At 51.7% G+C, this 19,752-nt stretch overlaps 1 protein-coding gene and 2 pseudogenes across 1 annotated transcript; 2 read left to right on the forward strand and 1 right to left on the reverse strand.

The window, feature by feature from the left end:
* The first annotated feature begins 3,694 nt into the window (after window positions 1-3,694).
* LOC136643171 (5S ribosomal RNA) lies at window positions 3,695-3,808 on the forward strand (annotated as a pseudogene).
* Window positions 3,809-4,981: 1,173 nt separating this feature from the next.
* Window positions 4,982-19,660, reverse strand: LOC136639199 (zinc finger protein 773-like). Its single transcript, XM_066613202.1, has 7 exons — window positions 19,559-19,660; window positions 13,391-13,847; window positions 12,512-12,641; window positions 10,919-10,989; window positions 10,529-10,655; window positions 8,464-8,592; window positions 4,982-6,644 (listed from the first exon to the last, which is right to left on the reverse strand). The coding sequence occupies exons 2-7, from the start codon at window positions 13,799-13,801 to the stop codon at window positions 5,686-5,688; spliced, it is 1,827 nt and encodes a 608-aa protein (XP_066469299.1). The 5' UTR covers window positions 13,802-13,847; window positions 19,559-19,660; the 3' UTR covers window positions 4,982-5,685.
* LOC136642274 (5S ribosomal RNA) lies at window positions 10,269-10,388 on the forward strand (annotated as a pseudogene).
* Window positions 19,661-19,752: the final 92 nt, after the last annotated feature.

Raw genomic sequence — 19,752 nt, forward strand, 5'->3', positions numbered from 1 at the left:
TCCCAGGTGACAAAATCCAGCATCCCTGGAAATGGCAGATCCCAGCCTGGTTCCTGCAGATGGTGGGAGGGAAAAGAGTCCTTCAGGTGCCCTGGGCCAGTAGGGGCTTCCTAGGCAGGGACCATCACTGTGAATGGTTCCTGAAAGCAGTGAGGAGCTGCACTTTACAGCTGGTTCCTGTCACTGACCCAGCAGAGTTCCTGGAACCAGTAGGAATGCTGAGAAGCCTTCAAGGGCCGCCCCATGTATAATGAGCTGCAGTCATCTGGGAAAGAAGTGATCCACTTACTTTTGGTAAGTGAGCTTTTGGAAACGCAACATAAATGTCTGAAATACATCAATAATGAATGTGGCCAGACTGTCTCTGTCCAAGAGGGGTCACAGCAAGCTTTGAAGGGGCAGATGGTGCACCATCAGGCATCCAATCAATAAATTTTATGGGGCTGAGGGGAGGTTCTGAAGTCTGCTGATTTGACATTTTGCAACTTCCCACAATACAAGGCTGTGGTTGGACAACTGGAAGAGTTTGTGCTTGGAGGGGCAGTTCAGAATGTGGGGAGCAGGGGGTATGTCTGACCCTCTGAAGACCCCCCTCAAAGGGGTTTAATATTCTTTCTCAATCTAACCCTTTCAGTGACTCCCATCCCACCGCCTGCAAATAAGCGCTCTCCATGTCACCTTTCTTCCCCCTTATGTTTTGTGTTTCTCTTTGTCCTCCTGCCTTTCCAGGAAATCTTTGATAAAACTGAGAGAAGTTCAGAGCAGCCTCACCAAGCTGGTTCTAATGATCTTTAAGTTCTGGTGCTTATTGATTCATCTCAAAGACATGTGTTTTGTCTCTCTCTTGAGAAGCTTGAAGTGGCTTCCAGGGAGCAAATAGGTTGAAAACAGCAGCAGGTCAATCAAGAGCAGTGTAGGGAAACCCAGAGCAGGCAAATCTCTCTCTTCCCACCCATCCTCACTGCCCGCCCCCCACTCCCCAGCAGCCAATCATGACTAAATCAGACAGTTTGTAAAACCCTCTTTGCAGGACCAGACCATGACCAGGCCATACAAGGACCTTGGCCTTGGCCATACTACAGCCTTCACGGGGAGGGGGGAAGGCATCCCCCAAGGTTGGCACCACCACAGAAAAGTCCCTGATTCCAGCAGATGAACCTCACAGGAGAGGACAACCCTATAACTCAACAACAACACACGTTATACGCAGCAATCCCACCCTCTAAGGATGGGGAATTATTATCCCCACATTGTAGATGGGAGGGAGAGAGTGCACGCATGTACAGACCAAGGGACCCTTTCCTGGCCTCCTCCTCTTCTCCTGTATTCAGCCTGGTATCTTTCAAAAGACACCTCCCATTGGCTCTGGACCCCTCACCCAGCAGGCGTTCCCAATCCTCCTCTTACCCCGTATGTGGCTGGGTGGCCTGGAGTTGCTCCTTGTCTTATCACAGCCATTTTCAACCACTGTGCCATGGCACACTGGTGTGCCGTGTGTGGTCCACAGGTGTGCCACACGAATTTGGGGGAAGGTCATTTATTAATAGGGCCAATGGGAGATGTGAGCACCCACTGGCAGCACGGTGTGCCTTGTCAATTGTCAAAAACCTGGTGGTGGGCTTGACCATTTTAGTGCCTTGTCACTTCCCTGCATCTGGCAATCAGAGGCAGCCTGCCTCTAAAACCAAGAGCTTGCACATATCTACTATGACTTGTAACCCGTAATGAACTTTTCCTCCAGAAATTTGTCCAATCCCCTCTTAAAGGCAGACAAGATGCCATCACTACTTCTTGTGGCAAAGAGTTCCACAAACTAATTACATGCTGGGTAAAGAAATATTTTATTTTGTCTGTCCTAACCCTCCCAACACTCAGCTTTTGTGGAAGTCAACCGGTTCTGGTGTTATGTGAGAGGGAAAAGAGCGTCTCCCTATCCACTCTGTCCATCCCCTGCATGGTTTTGTGTGTCTCAATCATGTCCCCCCTCAGGCGCCTCTTTTCTAGGCTGAAGAGGCCCAAGCGCTGTAGCCTTTCCTCATAGGGAAGGTGCCCCAGCCCAGTAATCATTTTGGTTGCTCTCTTTTGCACCTTTCCATCTCCACTGTTCCCAAACGGGCACAGTATATGTTGGATAGTAGAGAGGCAAACAAACAGGACAGGATAATTCAAAAGGCTTCAAAAAAGCTTTTACTATGTTTGTAACCAATATTTTTTTACTTTGGAACATGTCCACCACATGTGTTAAAAGGTTCCCTCTTGTTTCTTACATTTCCAACAACTACTGGACATACTTTTGTCGTACCCCTGCCCAGAAGGGCAGCGCCAGTTTGGTAGACAGGGTGGATTCTGTCCAGTGCCACTGAGGCCGAATAAGCAGACACTGAAAGGTGGAAGGCTTTGAAGGTTCTTTATTTAACAAGACATGTCTGTGACCTTTGAGAGCTTGCACACTCAAATTCAAAGGCAGTTCTCTGGGCTTTTGATGCCCCTTTTATACATTTCAGTTGTTATTCAAAACACAATCCCCCAAAAAGGGTGTTAACCTTCCCTGGTAACATTCCACTGACCTTCTCATGCACTCAGCGCCCGCCCCTCTTCACTGTCCTCCCCATGGCTCTTGACCCCCACCTTCCAACAGGGAAGTAGTCTGGTTTCGGTCTGCCTGTTGAACATGTCCTGCTATTTCTGTTTTTAGCTATGATGATGCTATTGTCTGCGGTTTTTGTTAGTTGTCAGCAAAGGGTCTTTTAATAATAAAATTTGCAAGGCGGCAAGTCTGGAGCTTTTCTCTTAAGCTCATACTTTGCCTGTCTTCGTTCTGCCCCTTCCCTCTGTCCTGTATTGATGGTTGTTACAGGTTACTTTGGGAGGAAAGAAGGGGGTCCAAGACAGGTAATTAGGTAACAGTTTCATACATTTTGGCTAATTTACTTGGTGTCACATACCAGTGATAAATCATCTTATATATATTTTCCTTAATGTTAACATTCAAGAGTAAATTTTATTTGTTTTATCCATAGTTTCTCCCATCTGTCCATTGAGAGTTCATGGCCCACATTTTTCTCCCACTGGATAATGCATTCTTTGACCTGTTCATGTTCTGTTTCAAATTTCAAAAGCAATTTATATATTTTAGATATTACTTGCTCATCTGAGCGACACACACTTGCGCAGGTGTGTGCTGGAGAAAACCTGTTTGTGAGACTTAATGGAAGGAGCACCAGAAGCCTTTCAGGATTTGAATGCACAACCACACACTGCATACCTGGAGGGACCCCCTCCCCATGTGCAGAAAGACCCACCTGATCTTTGGGTGGCCCCATTTCACAGTCCTCTGGATGGGTATAAGACAGGCGCACCTGATGTCCGAAGGAGGACGACTGACACAGTTTAACCTGCGTTACTTATCCCTGACCATGATGGAGTCAACTGTCAACCAGTTCAGTGACCTCTCTAGGCTGACATCATCTCCCTAACTGGGGGGGGGGGGCTGGCTCCCAAGGGTTCCAAGTAGAGGTCTTTCCCCACCCTGCTGCCTGTCCGCCTCCCCAATTGCCCCTCCCTTGTTGAAGTCAGTCCTTCCTGAAAGCCACTTCTGCTTTGCAGAGAAGAAGAAGAAGAAGCATTTCACAGGGGATGTTTCTGTTGTAATTGGATCATTTGTGGGTTACGACACTGAGAGATTCAGTTCCGAGTTAAGGGTTACCCTGCACATGCCCGATCTCGTCTGATCTCGGAAACTAAGCAGGGTCAGGCCTGGTTAGTACTTGGATGGGAGACCGCCTGGGAATACCGGGTGCTGTAGGCTAATACCATAGTCTTTGGAGACTGAAGGTTGCCAGCCAACCCGCTAAGGGTCTGATCAGGCTCCCTGCAGGGTTGCAAACCCCAGAAGCAAAGGGGGAAAGGCCAGCCCCAGACACGAGGGGGAAACCCATCCTGGACTTACCCCCGAGGAAACACTTAATAGAAGGCTGTCCCAAAGTGGCTCCCAGACCCCGTGCATAAAAAGTGTGAGGACAGCAGCCCAGTGCAGGGGAGGGGAGTGGGGCATGCACCTGATCGCACTGCTCCCCCCAGCTGAAGGGTGTTGCTCAGTGCTTGCAAAGAGGCCTGCCAGGCCTTTTCTACTTGTCCATGCAGCACGCTCCAGCTGCAACACTCAGGACAGCCCCCCCCACCAACCAGCCGGTGTATCCATCCCTCCTCTTGTGGGCGGGTGAGCGAATGGCTGAGCCAGCAGCAATGTGCTATGAGGCAGCTTGCAAAAGGGCAGGTGGGGGGAGGCGTGGGAACTTGGGCCCCCCACTGCCCTCCAGCCTGCAGCAGCCAAAAGCCACATTCCTCCTCCCCCACTACAAGTGAGCAAGACTCAGGCCATCTGGGGTTGGGAAGGGAGGGCAGGCAGACCAGAAGTCCTCCTCCTCCCTTCCCTTCCCTTGCAAGTGTGGCATTCCCTCTAAACTTTAAAAGCCACCCTGCAACCCCTTCCTCTCGCCCCCCTCACTGCAGTGTGCCTGCTTGTTCTCCTTCCCATGGGTACATGTGTACCACCCAAATTCAGGCAGTATAGAAGCGCCCTGGCTTGGGCAGCAGGAGGTCTGAGTTACACAGAGAAGACTTGCACATACTTCATGAACAAAATTGTTGATAGGTCTGGTAAGGAGGTTGGCAGGAGGGAAATGAGCAGTTGCCCCGTAGACACACAAAACCACAAGGTTATTTCTCTCAGTACTGTGGAGGGAGGAACATGTTGCAGGGTGTGTGTGTCCTTTTGTCCTCATTGGATAAATAAAGGCCCAGCAGCTGCCTCTGGGAAGCCCACCGGCAAGAGAATAAGGGGCTTTTCTCACAGCACTGCTCCTCCCGAGTGGATACAGAGGCAGGTGGCTGCTGCTGAAGCCAGGGGGAGTCCACGGCCAGCATGACTAAAAGCCAGTCACAGGCCTCTCCTCCCGGACTCCCCCTTTAAAGCCATTCAAGAAATGTCCACCATCCTGGCTGGTGGCAGCGAAATCCACAAGAAACCCCTCCTTTTGTCCATTCTAAATCTCTCACCCCTCAGCCTCACTGGATGAGCCAGCCTGGTTCTGGTATCGCGAGAGAAGAAAAGCTTCTCTCTCCACCAGACGTAACTGCAGGAGTCTCAATCATGTTGTCCCCCAACCCCAAAAGCACATAAGGAAAGTCCTCCAGCTCTCTAATCACGTGGGTAGCACTCTCTGGCACCTTTTCCAGATCCCCTTCCTCAGCCTCATTCTGCTCAAAGAGCGAGTGAAAAGGTAGACCGTGCGATATTGTTTCCTCCAGTGACCCTTGCAAGAGTGGACAGAGGTCAGGCAGATGAAAGAGGCTCTCAGAGGCTCTCTGGCCAACAAAACACCCCTGGAGCAGGACATTCTGCACATGCCTCTATCTTCATGGCCATTTTGATTCGTACTGTTGCATGGAGGGAAGCAGGAATTCATCACAGGGGTTCATACAAGAGCCCACTTTCAAGACACATTAAGATGTTGGCTCCAACGGAGGAAGCTTCCTGTCAGTTTTTGCACATTTATAGAGTTGATCTTTGAAAGAATGCCTTGATTTAAAAATGCACTTCCTCTTACATGTGAGTCCTTCAGCATAGAGGTCTATGTGCCATTGGAAGGTCTTCCAAAGTTCCAGGCATTTTATTCATCACATTCATCCTTGTGAAGGTCCTTCAGTGAGACCCAAGAACTGCCTGAAGTTCCTTCCAGATTCCAGATACTTATATGGCTTTGGCCCTGCGTGGATTCTTTGATGCAAAATAAGACTTGTGCCGCGTCTGAAGCTCTTTCCACACTCCAAGCACTGATGCAGCTTCTCTCCTGTGCACAGTCTTGGATGCCATTTAAGGTCTGGGCTGTGACTGAACGGCTGCCCACACTCAGAGCATCTGCAGGTCTTCTCATTTGGGTGGCTTCCCTCACGTGATTTAAGGCATGTGCTATGCTTGAAGTTTTTTCCACATTCCAAGCACGTATGTCGTCTCTCCCCTGTATGAATTCTTTGATGTAAAGTAAAGCTTATGCCATGACCGAAACTCTTTCCGCACTCAGAGCATTTATATGGCATCTCTTCTGTGTGGCTTCTTCGATGCGCTTTAAGCTGCACGCTGTGACTGAAGCTCTTCCCACACTCTGAGCATGCATGTAGCGGTATTGTCTGTCTATGGATTCTCTGATGCAGTGTAAGATTTATGCTCCGACTGAAGCTCTTTCCACACTCTGAGCATATAAAAGGTTTGTCATCAGCACGGACCCTTGGATGCCATTCAAGGTCTGGGCTGTGACTGAACTGTTTCCCACTCCTGGAGTTTGTGTAGGACTTCTCTTCATTGTGGATTCTTTGATATGAGCCAAGATCTTCCCTCTGACTGAAGTTCTCTCCATACTCAGTGCATTCTGAAAGTCTCTCCTCCTCTGGAACTTCACGATGGCCACTTGGGCATTCTTGATTGCTAAAGAGTTTGGCAGTTAGGGGGGAGTTTGCTGCGGGGCAGTCTTCTTGGACTGGAATTCCATGGAATGCAGAAGAAATGGATGTCTCCCTCCTCCTCTGTCTTGATTCAGCTTCACTGTTCTGCTGTTCACCCTCTTTCTCTCTCCCCTCTTCACCACCTGAAGGAACAAAGCAATAAACAGATGAGGGATGAACAATGTGGGGTACAAGCCATGATGTGTATGCGCAACCTCCTGATTTTAGAAATGGGTTATGTCAGAATGCCAGATGCAAGGGAGGGCACCAGGATGAGGTCTCTTGTGATCTGGTGTGCTCCCTGGGGCATTTGGTGGGCCGCTGTGAGATCCAGGAAGCTGGACTAGATGGGCCTGTGGCCTGATCCAGTGGGGCTGTTCTTATGTTCTTATGTTCTTAATGCCTCGTACAGGGGAACAAGATCAATTCACTGCAGTGTGAACAGAAGAGTCTGTAGGGAAGCAGATACCAAAAATGACTGGTGTTACTTGATAGCCAATGTGGTGAAGTATAAAGAGCTCTGGATGCACGGCCTGGAAACAGATGCCCTTTTCCCCCGTCCCCCCCGGCACTTCCTGTTGAAGGAGCTCAACACCAAGGCTGAAAAAGAGCTCTGCATGAGGCCCTGGTGGGCTGCTCCCAGTTAAAATGGAGAATACCAAGCAAGGTGGACCATAAGAACAGCCCCACTGGATCAGGCCATAGGCCCATCTAGTCCAGCTTCCTGCATCTCACAGTGGCCCACCAAATGCCCCAGGGAGCACACCAGATAACAAGAGACCTCATCCTGGTGCCCTCCCTTGCATCTGGCCTTCTGACATAGCCCATTTACCGGGTGCTGTAGGCTTCTACCAGAGTCTTTCGAGACTGAAGGCTGCCAACCAGTGAAATTGACTGGCAGGTGTTCTAGGATGACAAAGGAGGGACTTCTTCACACTGCACAACACAGGCCTGACCTGTGGAATTTGCTGCCGCAAGATGTGGGGAAGACCACTAATTCTGAAGACTTTCAGAGGTATTGGCAACCTTCAGTCTCGAAAGACTATGGTATCGCGCTCTGAAAGGTGGTTCTGGCACAGCGTCTAGTGTGGCTGAAAAGGCCAATCCGGGAGTGACAATTCCTTCCACACCGGGAGCAAGTGCAGTCTGTCCCTAGTCTGTCTCCCTGGCTATGGGCCTTCCTTCTTTGCCTCTTAGCCTCAGACTGTTGGCAAAGTGTCTCTTCAAACTGGGAAAGGCCATGCTGCACAGCCTGCCTCCAAGCAGGCCGCTCAGAGGCCAGGGTTTCCCACTTGTTGAGGTCCATCCCTAAGGCCTTCAGATCCCTCTTGCAGATGTCCTTGTATCGCAGCTGTGGTCTACCTGTAGGGCGCTTTCCTTGCACGAGTTCTCCATAGAGGAGATCCTTTGGGATCCGGCCATCATCCATTCTCACAACATGACCAAGCCAACGCAGGCGTCTCTGTTTCAGCAGTGAATACATGCTAGGGATTCCAGCACGTTCCAGGACTGTGTTGTTTGGAACTTTGTCCTGCCAGGTGATGCCGAGGATGCGTCGGAGGCAGCGCATGTGGAAAGCGCTCAGTTTCCTCTCCTGTTGTGAGCGAAGAGTCCATGACTCGCTGCAGTACAGAAGTGTACTCAGGACGCAAGCTCTGTAGACCTGGATCTTGGTAAACACAACACTGGACTGGATGTGCCCCCCAGGGCTACTCTTCCATTCTTTCAGAGGTGACTGCGCACATTCGGGGAGGAGCAGAGGCCTATCACTGGGTGCCAGGCATGAGGGCAAAATGCTCTCTCCAGGTTCAGTGGCAGCTGATCCCCTGAAGCCCAGCAGTGGTGGGCGAGGGACTGCCTCTCTCCCTGCTTGTAGGTCTCCTGCTGGAGCACCTGATCGCCTCTGTGGGAAACACAACCCTGGACTGGATGTGCCCCCCAGGGCTGCTATTCCATTCTTACCAAGGCTCTCAACACATGACTGAGTGGAACCTGACGATTGCTGTCCTTCCTCAGAGTTCGGGGCGTGGGGATCTCTGGCCACTTCTGCCAGCCAGGAGACCAGGTCCGTTTGGGGAGCCAGAAGTCCTTCTTTGGAGAGAAGAGAGAGAGAGTTGCCCCGGGCACTTTCTCAATACCTGTTATTGACAGAACTGCAAACCAAGCGTTATGCCCTCCTCTCTTCTCTGATCTGAGAAAAGGAGGGACGAGGAGAGCTCTGAACTCCTGCCTCTGATCTGACCTGATGATTCCTCCCCAGCCTGGCTGCTCTCTAGCCCATTTGGATGAGGAGACAGGCAGCCACTCCCAGAGAAGCTGCTGCAGCCACCGGAAGAAGGAGAGGGAGAGGGAGGGGCTGTGGCCACTGCTCCCAGCAGCTCCAGGCTTCCTCCCTTTGCCAGCTGCAATTCCTCCCCCTGCTCCAACTGAACAGCACAGCTCAGAGCAGCCACTGCCCAGGCAAGCAAGAGGCTGCTGCTGCTCACCCAGGCCGGCCGGCTGAAGACAGGCTGGGGGGAAGGAGAGCAGAAGGCGGGCCTTGCTCCTGGCACCCTTGCCGTTCACCCACCTGCCGCTTCCGGCTTGAGCTCATGATCTGCCAGGGTAGCAGGAAGCAGGAGCTGCCCAGAAGAGCAAGTCGGAGCAACTGCTCCAGGCTGTGACGTTCTCTGCACTGGTGAAGTCAATGCAAGTGGGGTTAGGGGGCGATAAAGAGGTCTGGCAAATGGGACCCACCAAAGGGCTCTCCCAAAGGTGCAGCCAGTCCTACAAGCACACTCCGAAATCCCACCAGGAACACAGTCCCAAGAAGGAAGCCAGCCCTGCACTTCCCAGTCACTGTGCTGGGGAGAGGAGTCCCGTTCCGGGAGGGAGGTTCCTTCTTAGGTCAGCCCAGTTCCCCCGCAGGGCCACCTCTGACATCGCAGTCTGACACCACCTTACGCAGCTCTGAGAAAGGGCCACCAAGAAGCTGTAGGACCCCACAATCCTGCCAGCCTCAAAAATGGAGCTGCAAGTTGTTAGATGTCTCACTGCTATTTCTTTGGGGTGTCACATACAGTGCCTTGTATTTGCTGCTCAGAATAGCAGCTAACTTGGGTGTTAGAACCACCAGTAAGTGACTAGAGAAATACAATCCAACCTCCAGGAGGAATTCCTGCAGCACACAGACAGTAAGTGACAGGAAAGGGTCAGTTGCTTTGAGCACTTAGTTGTAATGTGCTCGACGTGGGGCTGCCCCTGAAGATGGTCCAGAATCCACAGCTACTGCAGAATGCAGCGGCTCGTGCAGTTACTGGAGGTCAGCGGTTTGACTCTGTCACGCCGCTGCTCCGGCAGCTGCACTGGCTGCCTATTCGTTTCCAGGCTGAATTCAAGGCGCTGGTTTTGACCTTTAAAGCCCTAAACGGCTTGGGACCAGCATATCTGAGAGACCGCCTTCTCCCACTTAGTCCGGTTCGTTCTCTGAGGTCATCAGAGGGGGCCCTGTTGACTGTGCCTCCAGTAAGAGAGGCGAAGGGGACGGCGGCCAGAAACAGGGCCTTTTCGGTGGTGGCACCTGCACTATGGAATTCCCTCCCCTTTGAATTGAGGACAGTCTCTTCACTATTAACTACGAGGCCTGAAGACTTTTTTATTTAGGAAAGCCTTTGAGGCCTTATGTTGGCTGCTTTTATTAATTTAATGTTTTTACTGTGCGTTTTACTGCTGACTGTGTATAGTTCGTATTGTTTGTTTTTAATTGTTTTATAATGTTTTTATTTGTATTTTATATTGTATTTTACCCTGCACATGCCTGATCTCATCTGATCTTGGAAGCTAAGCAGGGTCAGGCCTGGTTAGTACTTGGATGGGAGACCGCCTGGGAATGCCAGGTGCTGTAGGCTTATACCATAGTCTTTCGAGATTGAAGGTTGCCAACCATACAATCTGTTGATTGTTAGCCGCCTTGGGTGCCCTTCGGGGAGAAAGGCGGAGTATAAATCAAATAAATAAATAAAGGAAGGAAGGAAGGAAGCAGCCTCACCCACAGAGGCCACAATCCCAAAGGTCTCCAGCATGACCTCCCTGTACAGGAATCTTTGGTCTGGGTCTAGCAGAGCCCACTCCTCTTTGGTGAAAGACACGGCTACATCCATGAAGGTCACTGGGCCCTGAGCGGAGAAGGAGGAGAAGAAGAGAACTTTAGCCCCTCACAGGTAACATCAGGTCCCAGGGGACGGGAGGCGGCTGGAAGTCCTCCAACAGAATCCAAAGCATCACCAGTGGCCTTTGCGGCCTTCCTAGTGGGCGGCTTTGAGGGACCCAGAGGGAAAGAGGTAGGTTCACTCAGGCCTAGAGAGATGCACCAGCACTAGCAGGGGAAGAGGGTGGGCACCACCCCCACCCCCACTCCATCTAGCCAGTCTTCTCCTACCTGCTCCTGCCGAGCAGTCTCCGTTTCTGCTTCACCACAAAGAGAAGGTCCACAGTGGCTTAATCCACGGCCTGCGGGGGAAACACAGGAGCTGGGAAGCTGACTGTATCTCGACTGCTGCTGCCAGGCCCTCTTCGAGGCATGGGTCCCTTCCTTTGCAGCTCGAAGCCACTCACTTCCTCCTCACAGACCTCTCTAATCACTATAGTCACCCGAGGAAGACCTGCTTCATCTTCCTCCACCGACTATGGCGAAAGCTGAGAGAATCCTGCACTGGGACGGCTCAAATCCTTCACACTGCCCACCTCGTTGCCAGGAGTCTGAGTGGCCAGTTAAGACTTCCTGAACCCAAATCTCTCCTCTGCCCTGAATTTCTCATGCAAGCTCCTTCCTCCCATTCTCACTCCGCCCCTTCAGCAATATGGGAGTAATACTACTGACTCACTTTACAGGGCTGGCATAAAGAGTACATCAAGGCAGTACCCATGAAGCACTTAGCACGCCCAGAACGTACTGTATCATTCCCAGACTGGTCCTTCCCTCTGGGAGGCAAAATCCTTCTTGTTTCCTAAGGTAGGTGTTTTCTGTGGGTGTTGCCAAGTCCCTTCCCAAAGTTACTCTGAACATAAGAAATAAGAAGATAAGAACAGCCCCACTGGATCAGGCCAGAGGCCCATCTAGTCCAGCTTCCTGGATCTCACAGAGGCCCACCAAATGCCCCAGGGAGCACACCAGATAGCAAGAGACCTCATCCTGGTGCCCTCCCTTGCATCTGGCATTCTGACATAACCCATTTCTAAAATCAGGAGGTTGCACATGCACATTATGGCTTGCGTTAAGCCAGTCTAGATGAGCAGAAATGCAGCCACCCTGCCCTTCTTCCCCAAAATAAAACTGTGTCAGTGAAAGCCAGCAAAGACCCACAGACACAGACGCACCACACAGCCCAGCTTTGCACATGTTGCTTTGAGCACTTAGTGGCTGCGGAAGATCATGCAATGCAATAAAATACGAATAAAAACATTCTTCATACAGATTTTGCATCTCATCCACTTGTGTGAATGCCTTCGCTCTCCACATGAGCTCTTGGGCAAACTCAGAATGCCTGGATGGCACCCTAACTCGTTTTTAATGAGGGGAGGGAGGGAAGCATGTTCTCTCAGAGGCTAGAGCAGCAATTTTCAACCAATGTGCCATGTGCTTTGGTACACTGGTGTGCTGTGAAAGCTCCACAGATGTGCTGCAGGGGTTTGAAGCACAGCAGCTGATTCTGGGTTCTGTGGCTCTGTTTCTAGAGCACCTGCCTGTAGTCATGACTGGCCTGTCTCTGAGCCAGCAGAGGAAGAGGGTCAGGCAGTTCATCACTACAGACAGTTGGCCTAGAGACAGAGCTGCAGAACCTGGAAGAGTCTCTTGGAAGCCAGAAGTGGCATCACAAGAGGCAAAGACCGCAGAGCAGACCATAGAGGTCAGTGTGCTGTGGGAAGAAAAGTGGTGAAAATCTCCGGGTTCAAGAGTGACAGGGAATTGGTCTCCATTTTCCGGCACCGTTGAGAGAGCAAGTCCAAGTAGAGACACTCCCGCATTCCTTACCCAGTGAAGGGGCTCGTCTGTCCTCTTCCTGCACAATCCATCTGAACAGCGGCCTCTGCGTGGTGCTCAAAGAAGCCTTCTCTCTTGCAGGGAAATCTGCATCCTGTTCTGCTTCTGCCAGTCCCTGCAACTGGAAGAGCAGCAAGGAGCCCAGGGAGGCAGTGGAGGGGGAAGAGATGGCATGGAAGTAGGAAGGGGGCTGGTTACGTCACCAACACAAACACAACACCAGGATCCACCATCCCCGCCACCAGCCAAGGGAGCCTTGATGCAGCGGCATGGAGACTATGGAACTGCCAGTGCCGGGGGGGGGGGGTCGGGTCTCCTCTTTTGGCCTTCACTGCCTTCCAGGTATACAAGAATGCCAGATGCAAGGGAGGGCACCAGGATGAGGTCTCTTGCTATCTGGTGTGCTCCCTGGGGCATGCAGGAAGCTGGACTAGATGGGCCTATGGCCTGATCCAGTGGGGCTGTTCTTATGTTCTTAAGAAAAGAACAGTTTTGTTTCAGGGAGGGAGGGAGGGGGAGAGGAGATCAATACCCCTGCTAATAGGGAAAGAGGCACTTTTTCAAGTGGGTGCTCCTTTTTTTAGCAGGGGGAGAGCAACTGGCCCTCCTCACCCCAGCAGTGTCTTTTCAAGTGGCTGTCTGCTGGTGTTGTTTTGCATCTTTTTAGACTGTGAGCCCTTTTGGGACAGGAAGCCATTTAGTTATTTGATTTTTCTGTCTGTGACAGATCAGGAGAGATCTTGGGGTCCTTGTGGACAGCTCGCTGAAAGTGTCGACCCAAAAGTGTTCAGGGAGAGGGTCCCGGGGAACCCTGTACTTGTTCTCAGCTCCTGGGGATAACCAGCAAGGAAACAAATGACCAGTTCCCACCTGCTGCCCTTCCTGCTGCTGGTCCTCGGCCCCGCTCAGGAGGAAGTCTTCTGCCAGAGCCGCTGCCTGGGAGCTGGTCACCGGCTTGCGTCCTCTGACCCAGCCTGCCCCTTCCGGAGACAGGACGGCCAGGAACTGCTCCAGGACCACCAGGTCCACCACCTGCTCCTTGCTGTGCTGCTCTGGCTTCAGCCACTGGTGGCAGAGGGCCTGGAGGCGGCTGCAGACCTCGCGGGGCCCCTTGGCATCCTGGTAGCGGAACTGCCTGAAGCGCTGGCGCTGGGCATCTGAGCTGGCTGCGTCCCCACCCAGCATCTCCTCCTGCGCAGACCCTTCGCAGACTGTCTTGCCGTTGCCACCCTGGACAGTGGCGGTGAGACCCTGTTCCGCGACAGCCTCTTGCTCTTCCATCCTTGGCTCCCTCTTCCGGACCAGGATCCTGCAAAGGCTCCTTCACCTGCGGAGCAGAGAACGAGACGATTCAGCCCCCCCCCCCGCCAGGCAGTGACAACCAGTGGCGTAGCTAGAGGGGGGCAAAGCACTCAGTCTTGCAGGGAGCCTCCCCGCGGTGTGCAAGCGGCGCCTCCCCTTCGGAGCCATTCCGGGCGGGGGAGCAAAAGGGAGGCTCCGCGGTGTGGCTCCCTGCAAGACTGAGTGCTTTGCCCCCCTCTAGCTACGCCGCTGGTGACGAGTCCCCCCCACCTGGCCCCCCTACCTGCTGCCACTCCCGCTTCTCTGCCCTCCGCAGCGAGGCTGCCCCCACCGCCCCGGAGACGCGGAGCCCGCACGTGGGAAGGGGCTGGCCAGGAAGTGCGCGGGCGCAGCGCCAGGCGGAGGCTTCTCTAGGGCTCGGCGTCCCTCGCCTTGACCCCTGGGCTGCTCGTCGGGTTCGCTCGCGCGCCCCCTGCCCGGACCCTGGCAGCCCCTCCCGTGCACGCCCTCCTCCTGCGGGGGTCGGGGGAGTGCAGGAGGGGGGCAAAGGCAGGGAGAAGGGGGCGGGGCTTCGGAAGGGGAGAGGAGGATGCGCGGGCAGCAGTGGCGTAGCTGGAGGGGGCGCAGAGCGCTGAGTTTGGCAGGGAGTCTCACCGCAGCGTGCAAAGCACTAAGTTTCGCTGGGGCCTCACCTGCAGAACTTACCGCTTTGCCCCCCTCTAGCTACGCCACTGAGAGTGCGTGTCAGTTCACAGTGACCCCTGCAAGCAGCAGCAATTTAAAAGTGGTGGCAATAAAAATCAGGAGGAGAGCACAAAAATCAGGCTAACTCTGCAGAGTTGCTGCTACACGCAGCAAAAATCCTGGTGTGGCTTCTCTCCCTGCGAGTTCTCCTCTGGAAAGCAAAGCTTGTACTGCACATCACCTGAAGTCCTTTCCGTGCTTCTCTTTTATCTTGCTCCCCCCACAGCCCTGATTCCTTGGCGCATAAGAAAGTTTTCCATTCCAGTTCTTGCTGCACTCTGAGTAATTCCAGAGTTTTCTCCTGCCTGAATTCAGGCTGGAGCTTCTGGTGATACCCCAAGCATTTCTAAGCTTCTCTGCTGGGTAAAGACTTCAAGGCCGAAATCCTAACCAATTTTCCAGCACTGACAGAAGGGCATTGCAACTCTGAGGTAAGGTAAGAGAACAAACATTGCCTTACCTTGAGGCCTCCCTGAGTGCCACCCAACTGCAGGATGCAGCACATGCTCCACTGGCACAGCTATGCCAGTGCTGGAAGGTTGGCTAGGACTGCACCCTAACAGACACTCAGGACCAAACTGCATCTGGCCCCAAGCCTGTCATCTGCAGGCGGAGCTGTGGCCATCTTCGGACAGGACATGGCCAGGAAACGTCTCTGCTGAAATGAAGCTGCAAAGGGAACCAGGTTGGCTGGGGCTGTGGGATCCCAAGAGTGGGGGGTTCAACAGACTTCCTCCTTGTCATAGTCCCACTCCCAAATTGTTTCTTGAAACAGCTGTTTGCTCCCCAGAGTGCTCAGGCCAGCCAGCCAGCCAGCCCACCCACCCCCACAGCTCCAAGATTCCCTTCTCAGCTGTCTTTGGGCAAGCAAGAGACACCTCCACCCCCTTCTTCGGGCCCACTGATTGCCTTCAAGTCATGTGCAATTTGACCCTCAGCTATGAGCACCAGTTGAAACACCCCCTCTGTGCCCAGCACTGATGTGGTTTGTCTCATAAATGATGCGCCTTAACTTATCACAAAAGGATCTGCTCCACGATGGCTGTTCTTAAGTTCTTTCTGAAGTTCTTTCCATACTTGGATCACTGATTTGGTTTCAAGCCAGGGGGGCATCTTTCGTGGAAAATAAATCTTGAGCTCTTGCTGAAGCTTCCCCAGACACTCACACACACACACACACACACACACACACACACACTCAGTATTCATCTGGTTTCTCCCTAAGGTGCATTCTTCAATGGATATTCACAATTTGCGGTTGCACTTCCCAGCATAAGAACCTAAGAAGAGCCCCACTCGATCAGGCCAAGGTGCATCTAATCCAGCTTCCTGCATCTCACAGTGGCCACCAGGTGCCTCAGGTAGCACCCAAAATGACAACATATCTGCATCCTGGTGCCACTCCTTTCCATGTGGCAGTCAAAGAGGCTACCTCTAAAGCCCAGAAGTTGCAGTCATGACTTGTGGCCTGTGATGGACTTTTCATCCATAAATCTGTCCAGTTCCCTTTTAAAGACATCTAGTTCAGGTCCCAAAGCCTGGTGTGAAGCCCAATTGAGAGAGATCCAGGTGTGAGCTTAGCAGAGCTTCAGGGGGATCCCTGATTTTTGTTTAAAAGTAAAATCCTTAAATAAAAGCCCTTCAGCCTACTGCCACGGAGGAGGAGGCTGGGCTAGAAGCTGAGGGCTGCTCATGGCTGGGTCTCCGATGGAAGCACGTAATGTCACCTCTTCTCAACGGTGTGCAGTGAAATGGGACAAGGCTTGGGGAATCTCTTTCTCTCTCCCCCTCCTTTGTTTGTTCCCTGCCTAGGAGTGACTATCCCCCCAGATCATAAGAGCAGCCCCGCTGGATCAGGCCATAGGCCCATCTAGTCCAGCTTCCTGTATCTCACAGGAGAAGATTAAAGATCAAGCCCAGCCTCTCTGAAGAATTGCAAGGGCCATGCTGGACTGGAAGCTGCCTCAGCCGTTCATCCCAGTAGGGCATGATCATAAGACTATGACAGTTCTCAAGAGCTCAGCAAGGTGAACGTGCATCCCTTGGAAAAGATGAGCTTAGTTAGAACTGCAGGTCAGAGATCTGAAGTGCTTCCCCTGCACTGTATAGATTTCATATGAAAAAGACACAACATTCAAGCACCAGGGAAACACAGAGATGATGCCAGCTGACTGACCAGACTCAGCGAGGCACAGAACATACATTCTGGAGGAGGAGAAGCCAAGAAACAGGAGGGATCCTCTTCTTCTCATCTCAGTCAGCAGCAACCAGCAGGGAATGAAGCTGGCCTTAGAATCTGACTGATCCCTAAGTGACTCAGAGCCTAATCCTAGGCACTCACCTAGGCATGTCTACTCAGAAGTAAGTCCCATTAAAGCCAATAGGGCTTACTGCCAGATGTGTGTGCAAAGGACTGCGGCCACAGTCTGACTTAGAAAGTTTCTCCCTGAGATAAGGTTAAAACTCTTTATGAAACGCTTTTGATGGAGAAAGTATCACCTGTGTTACCTGTATCTGGTAACTGTGACAGTAAGGGCGCAGTCCGAACCTTGCCATTAAGCGCGTTTGCGCCTCCTCGAGGGGAAGCCAGGCCTGTGCTCCGAGAAGTTTTGTATGATTTTATTATGAACTGACAAGCACGTTTGTGCCTCCTCAGGAGGAAGCTGCGCCAGCACACAGAGGTGTGCTGGGGCATGGAGTCTGCATCCTGCCTCCTGGCAAGACCTTCAGTCATTCATATAAGTTCCAACTCTAATATATTCATTTATGTAAATTGTTCTAATTTGAAATGTAAATTAATTCTATCTTTTTTCCCGGCCCCCGACACAGTGTCAGAGGGATAATGTGGCCCTCCTGCCAAGAAGTATGGACACCCCTGGCCAAGAGTGAAGGGTTTGGTACATGTTGTGTCCTTCCTCCCCCCTCCCCTGCCATTTACCACATTTATAGGCCACCTTTCCGCCTTGATGTGCCTGTCAGTGAATACGTGGAAAATGGCAATCCAAACCTTGCCATTAAGCACGTTTGTGCCTCTTCGAGGGGAAGCCAGGCCGGTGCTCAAAGAAGTTTTGTGTGATCCCAACTGGGATCTCTCCAAACTTGGAGACTGCGCAGCAAAATGGCAGATGCGTTTCAATGTAAGTAAGTGTAAAGTCCTGCACATAGGGGCAAAAAATCAAAACTTCACATATAGGCTGATGGGTTCTGAGCTGTCTGTGACAGATCGGGAGAGAGATCCTGGGGTCCTTGTGGACAGCTTGATGAAAGTGTCGACCCAATGTGCGGCGGCAGTGAAGAGGGCGAATTCCATGCTTGGGATCATTAGGAAAGGCATTGAAAACAAGACAGCTAATATTATAATGCCGCCGTACAAATCGATGGTGAGGCCACACCTAGAGTATTGTGTCCAGTTCTGGTTGCCGCATCTCAAAAAGGATATACTGGAGATGGAAAATGTGCAAAAGAGAGCGACTAGGATGATTCCTGGGCTGGGGAACCTTCCTTATGAGGAAAGGCTATGGCGTTTCGGCCTCTTCAGCCTAGAAAAGAGTTGCCTGAGGGGGGACATGATTGAGACTTACAAAATTATACATGGGAACAATAGAGAGGATAGAGAGATGCTCTCTCTCACAACACCAGAACCAGGGGACAGCCACTAAAATTGAGTGTTGGGAGAGTTAGAACAGACAAAAGAAAATATTTCTTTACTCAGCGTGTGGTCGGTCTGTGGAACTCCTTGCCACAGGATGTGGTGACGGCATCTGGCCTGCATGCCTTTAAAAGGGGATTGAACAGATTTCTGGAGGAAAAAGCCATGTGTCTGTGCAACCCCCTGAGTTTAGAAATGGGCTATGTCAGATGCAAGGAAGGGCACCAGGAAGCAGGTCATTTTCCAGTGCCAATGCTGCTGATGAGGTCTCTTGTTATCTGGTGTGCTCCCTGGGGCATTTGGTGGGCTGCTGTGAGATACAGGAAGCTGGACTAGATGGGCCTATGGCCTGATCCAGTGGGGCTGTTCTTATCTTCTTAACTACAATTCCCAGAATGCCTTGCAGGTCTCTTGTTATCTGGAGTGCTCCCTGGGGCATTTGGTGGGCTGCTGTGAGATACAGGAAGCTGGACTAGATGGGCCTATAGCCTGATCCAGTGGGGCTGTTCTTATGACCATTCTGGTGTCCTTGGATTTCTCTCAGCCTGCCCTTTCAGAAGGACTAAGGCAAGTCCACTTACTCGCGAGCAAATGCGTGGTAGGGATCTGTTTCTCTTTCCATAGGGCTCCATGCATTTTTTGTTTTCCGTTTTTTTGGCCGTAACTGACAGAATGGAGACATTTCACTCTGGTTTTTTTCATTGCAATCTGCTGTAAATTTCGCATCCCAGTGGCGTAGCTAATGATCGTGTAGCCTGGTGCCAAGCTCAAGATGTTGCCCCAGAAGTGATGTCACAACCGGAACTGACATCACACGCAGGCTTTTTCAAAGTGAAAACTGGGAGGAACCCACCTCCTCCCCACAGCAGCTCACCACCCACTTGCTCTGCTGCCTCCCCCCAGTCAAGTGGCATAGCTAAAGCATCTATCTACAACCTGGGGTCAAATTAACTAGCTTGAAACATTGGCAATGTGTCTTTCCGAGACTGAACTGGGGCGGGGTTTGTGTTTGCTATAAACACACAAGAACTAATCTTGATTTTGCTTTTCTTCCCAGTGCGGAAGTACAAAGACTTGTTGCTATCAGTTAAACAAAACACCCTGCTGGCACTGGGACAGCACAGATGAAACTGGCTTTGTGAAAGGGGAGAGGGGAGCCTTCGCTTCAGGTCGCAGGAATGGTCGGGCCAGCCTTGTGTATGTTCAGAGCACAGCAATAGAGGCAAACAGCTCCCTTACCAGAGAAAGTTGTGCTCTGTGACAAGGCCCATAATGAACTTCTGACTGGACTGAAACACCCACTGCTCAGATGTCTGGGGCAGCCATGAAGTAGCAACACTTACTCTTTGCAGGAGAAAAACATATCCTTCCAAACAAAGGCCCAAAGTATGGTAGTGAGGAAATCCAACTGCACCCTGCACATGCTCAGAGGTGCTCAGGTTTTATTCTGATATCCTTAAAAAGCTGTTTTCTGTAAGGACAAAGGCAAAATGAAGAAAGGAAATTGGGAAGGAAACAGCAGGAATATCAGATACAA

The sequence above is a fragment of the Tiliqua scincoides genome, chromosome 2 (assembly GCF_035046505.1).
Source record: "Tiliqua scincoides isolate rTilSci1 chromosome 2, rTilSci1.hap2, whole genome shotgun sequence".
In the NCBI taxonomy this organism is placed as follows: domain Eukaryota; kingdom Metazoa; phylum Chordata; class Lepidosauria; order Squamata; family Scincidae; genus Tiliqua; species Tiliqua scincoides.